At 38.1% G+C, this 14,665-nt stretch overlaps 1 protein-coding gene across 2 annotated transcripts; it reads right to left on the bottom strand.

Moving 5' to 3' along the window:
* Positions 1 to 757: 757 nt before the first annotated feature.
* On the bottom strand, positions 758 to 12,760 carry ppp1r16a (protein phosphatase 1, regulatory subunit 16A). 2 transcript variants are annotated; one of them, XM_087789025.1, is made up of 11 exons: positions 12,715 to 12,760; positions 5,889 to 6,771; positions 5,626 to 5,696; positions 4,275 to 4,420; positions 3,972 to 4,075; positions 3,741 to 3,865; positions 3,034 to 3,159; positions 2,898 to 2,973; positions 2,677 to 2,806; positions 2,443 to 2,605; positions 758 to 2,367 (listed from the first exon to the last, which is right to left on the bottom strand). In XM_087789025.1, the coding sequence occupies exons 2-11, from the start codon at positions 6,130 to 6,132 to the stop codon at positions 1,831 to 1,833; spliced, it is 1,722 nt and encodes a 573-aa protein (XP_087645151.1). In that variant the 5' UTR covers positions 6,133 to 6,771; positions 12,715 to 12,760; the 3' UTR covers positions 758 to 1,830. The 2 variants fall into 2 exon arrangements, with proteins under 2 accessions (XP_087645151.1, XP_087645150.1); XM_087789024.1 differs by having other exon boundaries at positions 12,593 to 12,725.
* Positions 12,761 to 14,665: the final 1,905 nt, after the last annotated feature.

Genomic DNA, 14,665 nt, shown 5'->3' with positions numbered 1-14,665 from the left:
CAACTGGAACGACGTTAAAATAAATGCCACTAGATGGCGGCAAATAAACAACTACACATACATCTCTGTGGAAAAAAAGTAAGTAAGCAAGTAAGTAAAGGTTATTTGTTAAGCGCCTTTTTAGACCAGGGTCACAAAGAGCTGCAACTATCAGAAACAATACACAGTTAAAATATATACTTTAAAATGCCAGAAGTCCCAGAAAATGAGGGAAAAGCCTGCACAAATAAAAAGTTCTTAAGATTTTTAAGAAGTTTCTTGAAGGAGTCAGTAGATCATCAAACACAGGGAGAGAGGAAGATCGTTCCAAAGCTTAGGAGCAACAGTTTGGAAGGATTTCTCTCCTCTGGTCCGGAAGAGTGTTCAGGAACCATCAGCAGATTCTGATCCACAGACCTCAAAGCCCGAGCTGGGGTGTAAGGCTGGATCAGATCACTGATGTAAGGAGGAGTCTGACCATGAATAGATCTGAAAGTAAGAACCTGAATTTAAAAATGGATCCTGAAAGAAACTGGCAGCCAGTAAAGAGTTTTAAGGATCTGGAAAATGTGAGTTTTACTACTAAAGAAGCTTAGAATTCTCCTACAGAGTTTTGTATTAAAATAAACTGCTAGAATAGTCTAAATGAGAAGGATATCTCCAATTAAAGAAACACTAATCTCAAAGTTTTACCAACGCAATCCTTTCTTTTAAAAAAAAAAGACTCTGAAAAGAAAGTTCTGAAAAAAATAAACACAAACACAAATTGGAATTTCAATACATTTCATTTCCAGTTTACTTGTCTGATTCATCCCCTACAAAAACAACATCAACACAGTTATAAATAAAACAAGAAACTTATTAAATACAACTTCCACTGAGATGAATTACAAAAAGTATTATGGGTTTCATTTCATTGCATAAAACCAACAAATCAGAAGTGTCGTCCATGTTTGATTGATGTGGGACCTTGTGCAACTCTGCGACATCTTATTAATAATTTACATAAATTATACATAATTTTTATAATAAATTAAACTATTAAATATATTTTCTATAAATTAATTATCTTCAAATATAACCGTTTCAAAAAATTCCAGGTGGATAGAATGTGTAGATCTGTTTATTAATGACTCATATCTTTAGACATCAAATAAAGATGGCGACTCGGTTCAATCTCCTCCAAAAATGCCTGACAAGTGATTCATATCAGACTATTTTGATTATGGAAAATCATGCAACGATGAGTCCAATGCAATAAATGAGTTCACTCAACCCAGGTTTGAATTTAGATTGATCATTTGAATAAAAAATATGATCCGATTTCCTCATTGAAGATTTCTCTTGGACTGAAAATAAACTACTGAAACATGCATTTACATTATGACCATTGGAAGACAATGACATTGGATGGTTGTATTTTTGCTTAAGAAGTAAATCAAATGTACACATTGGCTTCGTTTACTCACCATGTCTACAGCATTAATCCTCTAAATGATTGTAAAGCGGCAAAGAAGTTCTTCAGAAAACAATATCTAAATAATAATAACAATAGTTGGTTGAAATGTCAAGACCATACTTGAGCGGTGAAGACACCAGTGATCAGCATGAATATAACCCACACAGGTGAAAATTCTTCATGTTGTTTTGACTAGTTTGTCGGCCCACATCAGAACATGTGCATCTGTGTGGACATGAGGTTGGCAGTAGAATCCTGCGGGTCATTTTGTTTAAGGCATCTTTGATTTAAAGACACACATTTCAATGAAAATGGTGTTCAGACTTGTACAGCAACTGGATATGATAAAAATTGTGAAATGTTTCGGGAGTTAATGCGAGTGTGCGGTGAGTCTACATCAGTCCACAGCAGGGCTCCTTGCTGGGGGGCGGATCCTCCTCCGGGGCACGCAGCTTCAATAGTGGAGGGTCTCCACTGGTCGGGGTGAAGAACACCTGACTCTGAGAGTTCCCCCGTTCAGTCCTGCTGTTTCCCGGGACCACTTGCTGGACCGGAGTATTGACGGGGTCGGCCTCTCCCCCCCGACCCTCCTCTTCTAGTGGAGGATGTTGGGGGGGTAGAGGTGCTGGGTACTTATTAAGCTTGGCGGCTGCTCGTTGTCGTTTCAGGTCGGCCAATGTCTGGTGCGACTTCTCAAGCGTCATACTGTCTGGACCTTCTCCCTCTCTAGAAACGGGCTGCAGGTTCGGGGCGGGCGAGGGGCTGAGCTGGTAGGAGGCGCTGCGCTCGGTGAGACCTCCACCACTCCCCAGCTCTCCAGGAACAGGAGAAACAAGAGACAGAGAAGTCTCTCCGTTTTCAAGGCTGGACTTGAATTTATGATCCTTGTTTTCCGGCTCCTCAGGATGCGATGCTCCACTTCCTGTCGCCTGATGGTCGGATTAGAAGATACAGAATATATATAACTGATAGTTCCCATGAATCAGTCCCTCGACATCTCTCACCACGTTGGCTTGATGGTGCAGCTCGTTGTCCGTCTGTCGGTCCTCGTCGTCGTCCAGAGGCTCCGGCTGTCGGCCTCGCTCCTGCCACACGATGGCCTCTTTGTGATGCTCGCGCTTGTACAGGCTGGAGCGTTCGTTCACGCTGACGCGACGCACCACTTTGCTATAGAATGGAAATATTCACGTTTTAAAAAAGGAGGTCTTGCAGATCAACAATGTGCAGGTGGATGGTACCCTCTGCTGCCGGTGCTGGAGGCTCGCCTCTGAAGCGTCCCCTTCTGTCGGTCCTGGCTCTTCATGATGGCGTCGTGTTTGTGCTTCAGATCCATCAGTTTGGCTCGGACCTCCTCGTCCATACAAACGTCTGAAGAAAAACGATCATAAATAAACCAAAAAATTATGAATATACAACCTCAAGCTTAACTTAAGTAACAGATAAAATAATAAAAGCCTACCCAGCGGTGTTTCATCCAGGACAGATTTAGCATTGAGACTGGCTTCATGTGCCACCAGCAGCTCCACCATCTGAATCTATTAAATAAATGGCATCAACATTATGACACGTTTTATTTTTCTAACTGCAAAACATACTTGTCCCCAACAGGCGGCAGCGTGAAGAGGCGTCCAGCCATCGGAATCCTTCACCTCCACCTGAGCCTTGTGCTCCAGCAGCAGTTCACCCACAGACACGTAGCCGTTAGCTGATGCTATATGTAGCTGAAAGACAATGATATGAATCATTTTAACTTGGGAAGTGAGAAAACACAGATACACTGATAAACCTCAATGTGTTTTTTTCCTCATTATACTGTATTTATATTCAACGGCGATGAAAAAATGTGGCCCTCAAATATTTAATTCCATTAGATTAAATTCAGGTTCATAATTTAATTAAATGTGCTAATAAATGTATACATTTTATTCCACTTACAATTAACATGCAAATTATTACACAGATTGTGGGTTTTTGTGATGCAAATAAACTCCCGGTTGCTAGAGGGCCGCAGTCATTATGTCCTCCACAGCTAAATACAATTAAATCCCACGAGATCCTGACGATAACTGAGAATGAGAGGATACAGTAGACTTTTGGAACCAAAATATGTCCACACAATTAAAAGCAATTACGACTTGGTGAAGAGTCATGTGGTCTGTAAATTCAGCCACGCCAGAGTAAAGTAGTCGGACAATACTGCAAATATATACTTGGTCCTACGGTATGGCAATATATCGTATTATTGAGCCTGTATTTAGTTATTTTAATCAACATAACATGGCAATAAAAACATGTCTCTCACCAGAGTCCCTCCATTCTCATCCTGAGCATTCAGGTCTGCTCCGCCCTGGATCAGCTTTTGGACATCTGCCACCATGACCTCTTCTTTAGCTCCTCTGCACTTATCTATACGGTCTTGAGTTATTCCTGCACACAGAAATGATGTGTTAATCACGCTCATACACAATTATAGGATTAATAATCCCTCATCATAACATGAATCCACCCACTTGGTTGCAATATAAACACTTACCCTGTTCTGCCATGACCATCTCCAGTAGCTCCAAAGTAGCCTCATCCTCACAGAGGTCATAGGGCATGTTGCCGTCCGCATTGACAGCCAGCAGGTTAGCTCCACTAGCATGCACACAAAACGCAGGAGGGCTTTTTTACAATATGAAAATTAGATTCAAGCGCAAAAACAACCTGGTAAACATTTGCATTGTTCATGACCTGTAAACGACCTTCTAGACCGAGAATCACAGAGTGGAGAATTCAAGGAGTCGTTTTGATTTATTTTATATATGTAACTATATATATATATAAAACCCCTCACGCTTGAATGAGCAGCTGCACCAGCCCGGTGTGGCCACAGGTGGCAGCAGCATGCAGCGGCGTCCACAGCTCACTGTCAGAAGCGTTGACCGAAGCACCAGCGTCCAGCAGGCACTGCACGATCTCCACATAGTCATCTATGCAGCACTGAGACACACAAACATGCATGTGTTCACATAAACTCTACACAGATATATATATATAGTGGGGTCAAATCCATGTCATAATAACAGGTTTACAATAAAACAAGAGCGGTGACTCATATAATGGAGGATGATTTGAATGTCGGGCCCTGCCCTCCACCGAACAAACAGCAAGCTCCACTGCAAGTCGCCTGCTTTTATATGCGACAGACCGAGTTCATCAAGACAGAAAAGCACAAACAGAAATACTAATTTAATGTTGAGGTTTGCTGCTATAAAATTCTATAGCATTTCTAAAGTGGCATACTAGTATAAAGTAAACAATGAAACCACCCTGCCCATTTTTTTTGACATATTGTCCCAGTTCTGGAATCAGCTAAATAAGTGACGAATGATACGAGCGTTTATGAGGATTTGAACTCCAAGCACAGAAGTGTACACACAACGTATATTGTTGCTGCACAGTGGACCACGCATGTTTGCTGGTGACCCTTGGGTCTATGCTAAAACATGTGTATGATGTTGTGAAGAAGGAAAATATGTGGTGTATTTTAACTGAACATCTTCATCTGGAAAATCTCTGGACTTCAGGTATTGATCGAAAATTTGCAATACCGGTACTGAAGCCGATACCTTTGAGTTCCTGAACGACAAATAAATTAAAAACATGACACCAATTTAATAAGATCAATATAAACCAAAAGAAGATTATTATTATTATTATTATTGTAAAAATCTCAGGTTAGATTTTTCATCTTTGGTAAATTTACAATCCAAGATTTACTTAGCAGGTGTTATTTTACAGTTGTTTTGTCTTTTTTCTGCTAACAGGTAATCTGATATTCACTGCAGTTTTTCTTTATAAAATTCCACACATTATCACGTTTTGAACACGAGTGGGTACTGAAATGTGGCATCAAAAGAAGAAGCATGGCACTTGGTATTACGGTGTTGGCCACTGAAGAATAAAAGATACCAATACTTCAGGTAAGGTGAGAAAAACCAGTGAATAAGTCAACCAGTTCTGACTCAAGCAGGGCATTTTCAAATGCATTGTGTTCGGACGATCACGGAGGAAATGGCTCTAATCATTTGAAACTCTATCCAAGGGTACATTTTAAAAAGGTTCTTTAAATTTACCTGGTACAAATAATGACAAGGTTCGAAACCATTTAGTAATCTGATGCGTCGTCAACTTTGAGCTTTTACCTGATGCAAAGCCGTCAGTCCGTCCTCGTTGACTAAATCTGGACTGACTCCACCGTTGAGCAGCACTCGCACTGAAACACACAGGATTAGTAAGACCGGCTCTCTTAGGAACTAGAATGTAATTCCAAAGGTTTGACCTAGCAAACCCGTAACTCTACAACAGTAAATGTTTGTTAACAATAAACAGCTTAAAAGTGTTAAGTTCTCTAAGACAAGCAACAAAGAGATCATTGAAGTGCTTAGAAAGTGTGTCACAGACTTACTTTCCTCCAGGTCGTTGCGGGCAGCGGCGTCGAGCAGCGTTACACAGTCAGGGAACTTCACTTTCGTGGAGCGCACCTTCTTCTTCTCTGCTTTGGCCTTCGAACCTCGAGCTGCATCCTTCTCCATTTGTGCCCACGTCTTAAGTTGCTGCGCACGTCGCTTTTGTGCATGCTTCAAGCGTTCGGTGGCACTCAGGCGCCCGATGGTGGACATCTCGGCCAGCAGCTCGCCGTGATCGGCCATGCCAAAACTTCTGCTTTGGACTTCTCCCGCTTGAAATCCAACAGGATTTTACACTATAGTTCCTGCAGGGTTTCTTAGAGGCATCCGTTTTGCCTCATCGTACCCCAACTAGGGCACTCCGAAGTAGCAGCCACTTCCAAACTTGTAGTGGGTTGAAGAAGAGAAAATCTAGATTCAATCAAAAACTGTCGTTCGGAGATGGATGTATCCACAGTGAGAAAGAAAAAATGTTGAATTCAATTTTATCTGTCAGCCATTCTTCTGGACAGTCTGTCCTTTAAGACAGAAAAAAATCGAAGCAGTAGAAAAATGTGAGGAAAAAAGGCGAGCCATCGTTCAGTTCTAAAAGCAATATCATTTGAAAAAGAAAAGGGGTTTTACAGATCAAAAGAGAAATATATTCCACTTGGCAATTAAGATGACATCATGGGCCATCTTTTCCAAACAAGGAAGATACTGATTTGCACTTGCATCTGGGAAAAAGTTCCGGATCCATGAGAGGAAAGTGGGAAGCCGTTATAAAACATATACAGCTTTGAAAAAACTGTTGCTCTTCAATAGGCATGTCATTATTTTTCCCCAAGATGTTCGCAGATCTTCTGAAACAGCTTTTCAATGACGTTGAGCTTCTGCTTGCAACTGTAGGAAGGAAGAGAAAAGAGACAGTGAGCGACTGCAAGTGTTACAGTAATGTGCAATTCCACCACACGCCTAATCCTGTTATCCTTAACCCCTGAACTACTTCAACCTACTCCCTTCACTCCCACTACTTTCCCAAAGGAAACCTGAGATGATAGGACTCATTTCATTAATGATTGACAACCCTCGGCTTCACACGCACGTTTCTGAAAAGGTTAAAAAAAAACACACAAGGAAATGCCCAAGATGGTTGAAACCGAGAGTTAAATAGCTGGTATTTGAGATGTTTCAGTGCAAGTTCTAACCGTCGCAGAACAAGATCGCTGTCACTGTGCTAGTAACCCAGGATTGTTATGCCGTTCCTGGCGGTTTCTTCTCCAGCTCATAGATTATTTAGATCGCGGCCTGCGAACGCCGAGATGGAGGTCAACTAGAGGGACTCCGAGTGAGAGAGAGTGACAAAAATAGAGCGGGATCACCAAGCGAAGGCATCACAAAACATGCCATAAGTCCAGAATATACCCGACTGTCAAGTGTCTTGAAATACCTATGTTATTAAATTGAATTTGAAAATCATTCCAAACTGGTAAATGGTTACATCACAATCAATTTTAAGCACCAACTTAAATAATTTCAAATTAAGCAAATAAATACAAGTACTTGGAACAGTGTAGCTTTGCATATTACGGAAAACTTGAATTAAATTAAAAATACATACATGTCTTTTTAAATAACAAGCCTATCATTTCTAATATTAAAATAGCATTTTCTTGAAAACTAAATATTTTAAAGTAATTCAAGGCAACAGACTTAATCTTTTAAAGGAATAGGTTGGTGATCTATTAAAAAAAGAATGTTGGTTACACAATTACATCTGTGTATTATATTGTGTCAAAAGCTATTGTCAAAAATGGTTTCAACCTTAGGTTTCATTTATCTCATAACCAGATCATCGAAAACTCGAGAAACTTCTTGTGTTACAGTAAAATGATACAAGGTAAATACTTTTGTGTTTTCTGACAGCTCTAATTTGGTTAAACTAACAGCAAATTTACTAAGTCTACTAAGAGAAGAGGAGAATTACAAATTTACAGAAAATACTGTCTTCGTCACACCAAGTGTTTAAAGATATAGTAGTACAGTAAATTGTAATACTATATCTTTTATCGTTTTCTCAGACAACTCAAGCCTCAGACAAACAAAAATGTTGGAAAATGAAACCACTTAAAATACACCAGTATTATTTTAGGATAATTGACCGCTCACCCTTTGTCACTAGGAACAAAGTAAGGATTTCCTTAGATTGAGGAAATGGCCTCAATCCTTCATATATTTGAGGACAAACACATTCGCACCAGGGCGGTAATCATTCTACTGACTTGAAAGATAAATGGTACTCTTATAAATTAATAATGAACATTGTTTTTACGACTCAAGCTCTGGTCCAAAGTCCACACCACTGGACAGGTTTTACTCGTTTCCACCCAGAGTCCAGGAAAACCCTGCAAGTTCACAAGGTTCAACATGTAACCCAAATAGAAACAGATAGTTTGTTACTATGGCGCGAACAATCCATTGAATAATTGTCGCGTGAAGTTTGACCCTGTATTGTAAAACATCTTGCTGAAAGTAATGAAGTAGGGTAAGGTAAGCCAAGTCATTTCAAAAGTATATTCTCAAATATCTCTGAAATCATATTTCAACAGTTCAGTTGTTTCAAATATCCTTTAAAATAATTACTTTTCTTCCAAATAATTAGTTTAAGAATGCAGTGAATTTACTATACCGTGGACTGGTTAAAGTCAGGATTACATTCACGGATGGATGTTCGGAAGAAAAAAAAAGTAATAATACAATAGAATGACCTGCAAAAAAACTACAACTATGTAAATATTTGGCGTTCCACTCATTTTCACTATTCAAGAGTCACATGCTAATGTTATTTAAGAGACAAGATGGCATTTTTGCAAAATAAAACACCTTCTAGGGAGAACTAACCAATAGAACATATTATTTATGGTTTGTTTTTATTCTTTCTTTGCGGCAACACATTTCTCACTGACTGGTACCAGTCCCTGGACTGGGGGTTGGGAACCAGTGGTCTAGAGGACCATACTCTCATTCTAGATCACTGGCGTCAATGTAGGAATTCATTGTTTGGCATACCAAGTAGTTCTATGTTTTTTAAGTCCTAATCTTAAGTGATCTTGTTTGGTCTGTTAGAAATAGGGATGCCAGTAAAATCCTGAAGTTCAATTCTTTACAGCCCAAATCATACAAGCATGAAATGTTAACCCCTTTATGCAGGATCTCTGAATATAAAATGTGAATTAGAAACTTGGTAACATAGCTATAATTTGAGATAAGACAAGACTGACATTGTCCTTTTGGACAATATGTAGAGCTTATAACTGATAGAAGTGCAGCACCACCAGTGCATCCTGTTTTTTTAGATAACGTTGTTTTGGCTGGCTCTGCCAGAACAGCAAACTAGCTGTTTTCCCACTTGGCCGTTTCAGATTGTTTAGACTGACATACTTTTTGTTTAATATTATGAAGTAGTGAAGTGAAGTAAACTTGATACAATATGAATGCAATGAATAATACACATTTGTGATCTAAAGGCATTTTCTGCAATAAATAGTACAAATTAACTTCCATTTTAGGACATGATGCAGCTCTTGGTTGTGTTTCTCCATCAAAACCAGGCATTTTTTTGATAAAAGCACCACTCATGAAGAGGGAATGTTAACTCACTGAATCAATGACACTTTCATAGAGTTCATACATTTTTCCAGCTCACAGAAAGGGCTGCCCACAGCTGCTGAACAACTTATCATGAATGAATAAGCCTAGTATGAATCAACACACGGCTATGAAGCTCCTAAATTCTCATCATATCATTCAAAACATCTCTTTCTGAGCACATTCTTCTGTTGTGGCACGAAGAAAAATGACGTGTCATTCTGTATAAACGTCGGTTCAGAGCGGACTGTAGAGCTTCTCTGTCCAACAACACAAACAATGCTGAGTCAACTCAGCCTGGTGATTTGCGAATGTTCCAGTGAATGATGCCAACCGACCTAATCTGCCCGCTAAAGACCTGAAACAACAATAAGAGGCAACCGTTTATAGGTCACAGCATCAAGGGACATTTTTTTTCTAAATTCTGATTGGTCACTGTGTACAGTTGAGTCACAAATCTTCAGAATCTAAAACTCATTTTCCAGGCAAAAAAAAAATCACAATTGGAGAAAGAACACAGCAGGGAAATGGTGGTGGACATTTAAGTCCTGTCATGTGTAAGGATTTGAGCGTTTAATCAGTCCGAAATTCCACAAAAGCTTGAAGTGAACTAACAGTGTCCAGCTTCATGAGGTTGAATGAGCTCCTGGAGGCTCAGGATCAATTGAAATAATCAGGCTGTGAGGAAATGTAATGAATGGACAAGAAGTTTTTTTTTCACAGAAAGTGAAAATGGACAGTTATGTGTGCATTGTGGCAAGAAGATGAGCTGGTATTCAAAAAAGGACATCTTGGTGCAGAATTTGTCACATGTCAGCCAGCGGTCAAGTTGGAATTGCTCAACCAATAAACAACAGGTAGAAGGAACTAGGGTTTGCCTTGAATGTCAAACATTTGTCAGGGTTTTTGGCCATTGTGACAGCGTGGTTAAGGTAGTCATCTAAACCAGACTGCACTATATTGTTATATTGAAATAAGCCATTATTTAATTTCTTTGTAACACTTTATTTATTTAATTTGCATGTTTGGCTGTGGTATGTTTTCTTTGCATTGTGTTATTTATAATAATTATTATCAGTTTATATTTATTCTTAGTAGATATTTCTATGCGTGTAAGAAAATACAGATAAAACGATATATCACGGTGTTTTTATGCACGATACTGTATCGATATTCAATAGCATTGTATCGATAATTTTAAATATACATATTTTTGCGCTGACGTCATTCGCCGGTGATCATGACGCTACAAGATTCAACAGCACTAACTTTATTAAACATCTAAAGACGCATCATGACTAAGAATATGAGCAGATCGAACAAACAAGAAAGAAGAAACAAAACGAAGAAGTTAACTTTGCTCTTCTGTAGAGACGAGAGAAACTTTCAGTCGACAAATGAAAGTTAACAATAACAAACGTTCTTGTTAGTGTTAATGTCGACTTCATCATTGGAATTAGTCTCGAACCAATAAATAGAGTTTGTGTTTAATGCTGGTAAAATAAAGCCTGATAGTGTGTGTGGCGTCTGCACTAAATTAAAAAACTTCAGGACAATCGATGATGACACAAAAATACATTTAACACGTTTAGTTAAGTCATAACACTGTTAAACGGTTTACTAACTAACTTTTAAATGGTGTCAAATTAGATTTTTTTTTACAAAAAATTATAAATAATATAACTCTTAATTCAAGTAAAATGTTAATTCAAAGGTTAAATATATATTTTACTCATTTTGGCTTTAAAACAGAGTTTAAAGTAAAAAAAATTTAACACTGTTAGATACTGGATATTGCATGTTGCTCCAGGTTGTTTGAGATGTTAATGTAAATTTACATTTTTGTTAATATTCTGAGAAGAACTTTCCTACAAGCATTTTCACATTGATTAGAGAAAGTATTTACTCATTTGTTTGTTGTAAAAGCCAGAAAAAGTGTTGATTCTTTAAAAGAACCAACAACATATCGTTGTGACTACAGTATTGCAATATATCACAATGTATTGTATCGTCACACATGCATCATCACACATGCATCGTGATACATATCGTATCGCCAGATTCTTGGCAATACACAGCCCTAGATATTTCCCTTTCCAAATGTTGACGTAAAGACAGACAACAACGCACATTGTTTTTAGTGTAAATTAACAATGAGTTCAATGATGAGCCTATGTGCTATAAAACTACTCTACTGTGAAGTACAAGTGTATCCAATCATCTGTTAGGGCCGACATCCATTTCATATCCCACAAATTGAGATGATAGTAAAACTATAAATCCACCTGCAGATCAGAGTCTCCGTGACAGTTTTTACAAAAACCCTGCACATATCCACACGTACGTCTTTGTAACATGCAGATAACAATAACCAACTACTTAGTGATGACAACTTAACACATTTCTATATTAAAGTTACATGTAAGACTTACTTATTTAGAGAAAACACAACGTAAACTGTTTGGATTATTTGTCATGTTGTGTCATGATGCCAATACTTTTATTCACACAAAGACTGAGAGAATCTACCGATCATTTACACACACGATTGTATTGTATTGTATATCTTTTGTGCTTTCTTAATCTACCCTGAACCGTATCATAGCGTCATTTCCTCTGATAAAGTTTCAAAGTCTAAAGTCCAACAACTATGTCTGGTAAGAACCAGTAGTTATTATGATATATTATAGAAGGATCCATGCACTTGAGGTGAAAATAACCAGTAGATAAGCAAGACTTCCCATTTTAACTCCCATTTAAACTTAAAATGGGTCACTTTTTTACCAACTGAAGTACGTTTGTGAATTCTAGTGAAGGTATCTGTGTTCAAATGTAAATGCTAAAGAGTGTTAGCAGTGCAGGATTACCTGTATTAGCTAACATAGCGGTTGTATCAACAGGTGCTTAATCTGACAGGTAAAGGTAAACACTTCGTTTAAACTGCCTGGATTAGACGAGCCATGACGACTCGAGCCTTTGAAAGTCATGATAAAAACAAGAAATGAACACAAATCTTATAAAAAAACGGCTTTTCTACAAAGTCATGCTAACTTAACATGGTCTCAGGTTAGCTTACCTTGAGCTCGGCGACACCGGGGAACTTTAAACTGGATCAAAACTGTTCACAACACGTTTAAAGTGTATTGTTTGGAGGTGAAATATGTTCACCTTTAGCGCCCGGTTCTCTGGGAGTCTTACCTGCTCGGTGGTCGCTGGAGCTGACACAAGTCAGCGTCTGTCCTTTTACTGCTGCTCAGTGCCAGCCCTCCGCGTCACCATAACAACCACGCCGCTCCGGAAATCACCGCCAGAGGGAGACAAAGCGCACCACTTATGTTACGACAAGCGACGACATAATATTGTTGTTTTTCTTCTAGATAATAATAGTTACTACATATAGAAGACACAAACCATTTAATGACACTTGGAGTCTACACTATGTTGTATTAATTCATAGAACCAATATGTTGCTTTAAAATGTCATATTTAAACAAAACTTTGATTTATATTTTCCAAATGTTAACTGCTATATGACACATCTGGGATATGATAAGATAGATAGATTAAATAGATAGATAAATGGATGGATGGATGGATGGATGGATGGATGGATGGATGGATGGATGGATGGATGGAAGGATGGAAGGATGGAAGGATGGAAGGATGGAAGGATGGAAGGATGGATGGATGGATGGATAAAGTAGATTAGATAGATTAGATAGATTAGATAGATAGATAGATGGATGGATGGATGGATGGATGGATGGATGGATGGATGGATGGATGGATGGATAATATCTTCTTTTAATGTCTTGCCAAAATTCAGATAATGGCACAACCAGTATATTATATTTTAATATACGGGGCCATTTGTGGCCCTTAAGCAGATTTAATTTGGCTCGTCTTCTCCGTTATTAAATGCATTTTATTTAATCAATACATGATTTTTAAATTCTAAACAATAACCTAAAGATTAATCAAGATCATACGTCAATTAAAAACACCACAAAGTGTTGATGCTAATTATTTAAAAGTTATAAAGTTGAAAAAGCAACAATTATAATTCGAACCCTGGAGACGTGTATAGAGCAGAGACAAGAAACCAGTCTGGCTCACATCACTTTCTCATGGTATCAGGAGAAGACTTAGCAGAGGATTTGTGAAAAGACAATTAGTTGACATGGTCAGCCTTGTTGTGGAGGCTGTTTCATTCAGATCCTCATTCTTCTCACACAGACTAATCCCGAGCAAACCTCTTAAGCATCTCTGCAGCAAACAGGAAGACTCTCTGTATTTAAACCACACACGTGCAAATGAGATCAGCGAGTGGAGGTTTCGTCTGAACATGTTCAGTTTGGCTGTAATTCATATATTTTCAATTTAAAAAAACAAGTTTTGAAGAACCGTAAACTCTGTAGCTTGTAACCACTAGAGGGGAGTAAAGTCCCCCACAGAAGAAAAATAAGGAGCAGGTGAAGTCAGTTGGTGGTTGATGAAGAGCAAAGCGGAAATTGAACCGCAAACCTGGACAAAAAGTATCACATTTGGTAAGAGATCTGTTCTGTGACACGACATACTTCACATTACATTGTTATTAGTGCACGGATTTAACCTTTTACGAGCCGAGGTTAATTTTAATACATTTCTCTGTTTATATTGTTGTTGCTTTTAAGTTTCTGCAAGAGTTTGCATTCAATCGATTTAAAGTATCATATTCCTTGATGCTTTCATTAAAAACACATACATTATTATGGTTTTATCCGTTTAATTGTAAACTCTGTACCCGGTTTCATGTTTAATTGAACACACAACATGAACCATGTTTAAATATTGTGATCCGTTCTATGTACTGCTTTTTTGTTTGCATTTATTACTATTTATAATTCATGCAATTTAGTGTAACGTATTATATTATACATATATTTTTTATTTAAATTATATAACATTCTTTATATAATCGATTAGAAATGGCTGTGTTTTATTTGCTTAATGCAGTGTATGTTTAGCATTAATACTTCGTCAACTATTGAACGATGAAAAACACTTTTCTAAATATACATTTGAACGACACACTGTACAAAAAAAATTACAACCTTATATATTTCCCTATTCCCAACATTATCATAATGATAAAAGTTGTATTTAGATT

This window comes from Callionymus lyra, chromosome 4, assembly GCF_982586985.1.
Source record: "Callionymus lyra chromosome 4, fCalLyr1.hap1.1, whole genome shotgun sequence".
NCBI lineage: Eukaryota > Metazoa > Chordata > Actinopteri > Syngnathiformes > Callionymidae > Callionymus > Callionymus lyra.
This window is presented reverse-complemented; position numbering and strand designations above follow the sequence as displayed.

Excerpts from the sequence above, each read along its gene's own strand:
- ppp1r16a (XM_087789025.1), bottom strand. The coding sequence starts at position 6,132 with ATGGCCGATCACGGCGAGCTGCTGGCCGAGATGTCCACCATCGGGCGC. Across the intron at positions 4,421-5,625 it reads GACTGACGGCTTTGCATCAG|TGCTGCATAGATGACTATGT; the intron begins GTAAAAGCTCAA and ends TGTGTGTCTCAG. Across the intron at positions 3,160-3,740 it reads ATGAGAATGGAGGGACTCTG|CTACATATAGCATCAGCTAA; the intron begins GTGAGAGACATG and ends ATTGTCTTTCAG.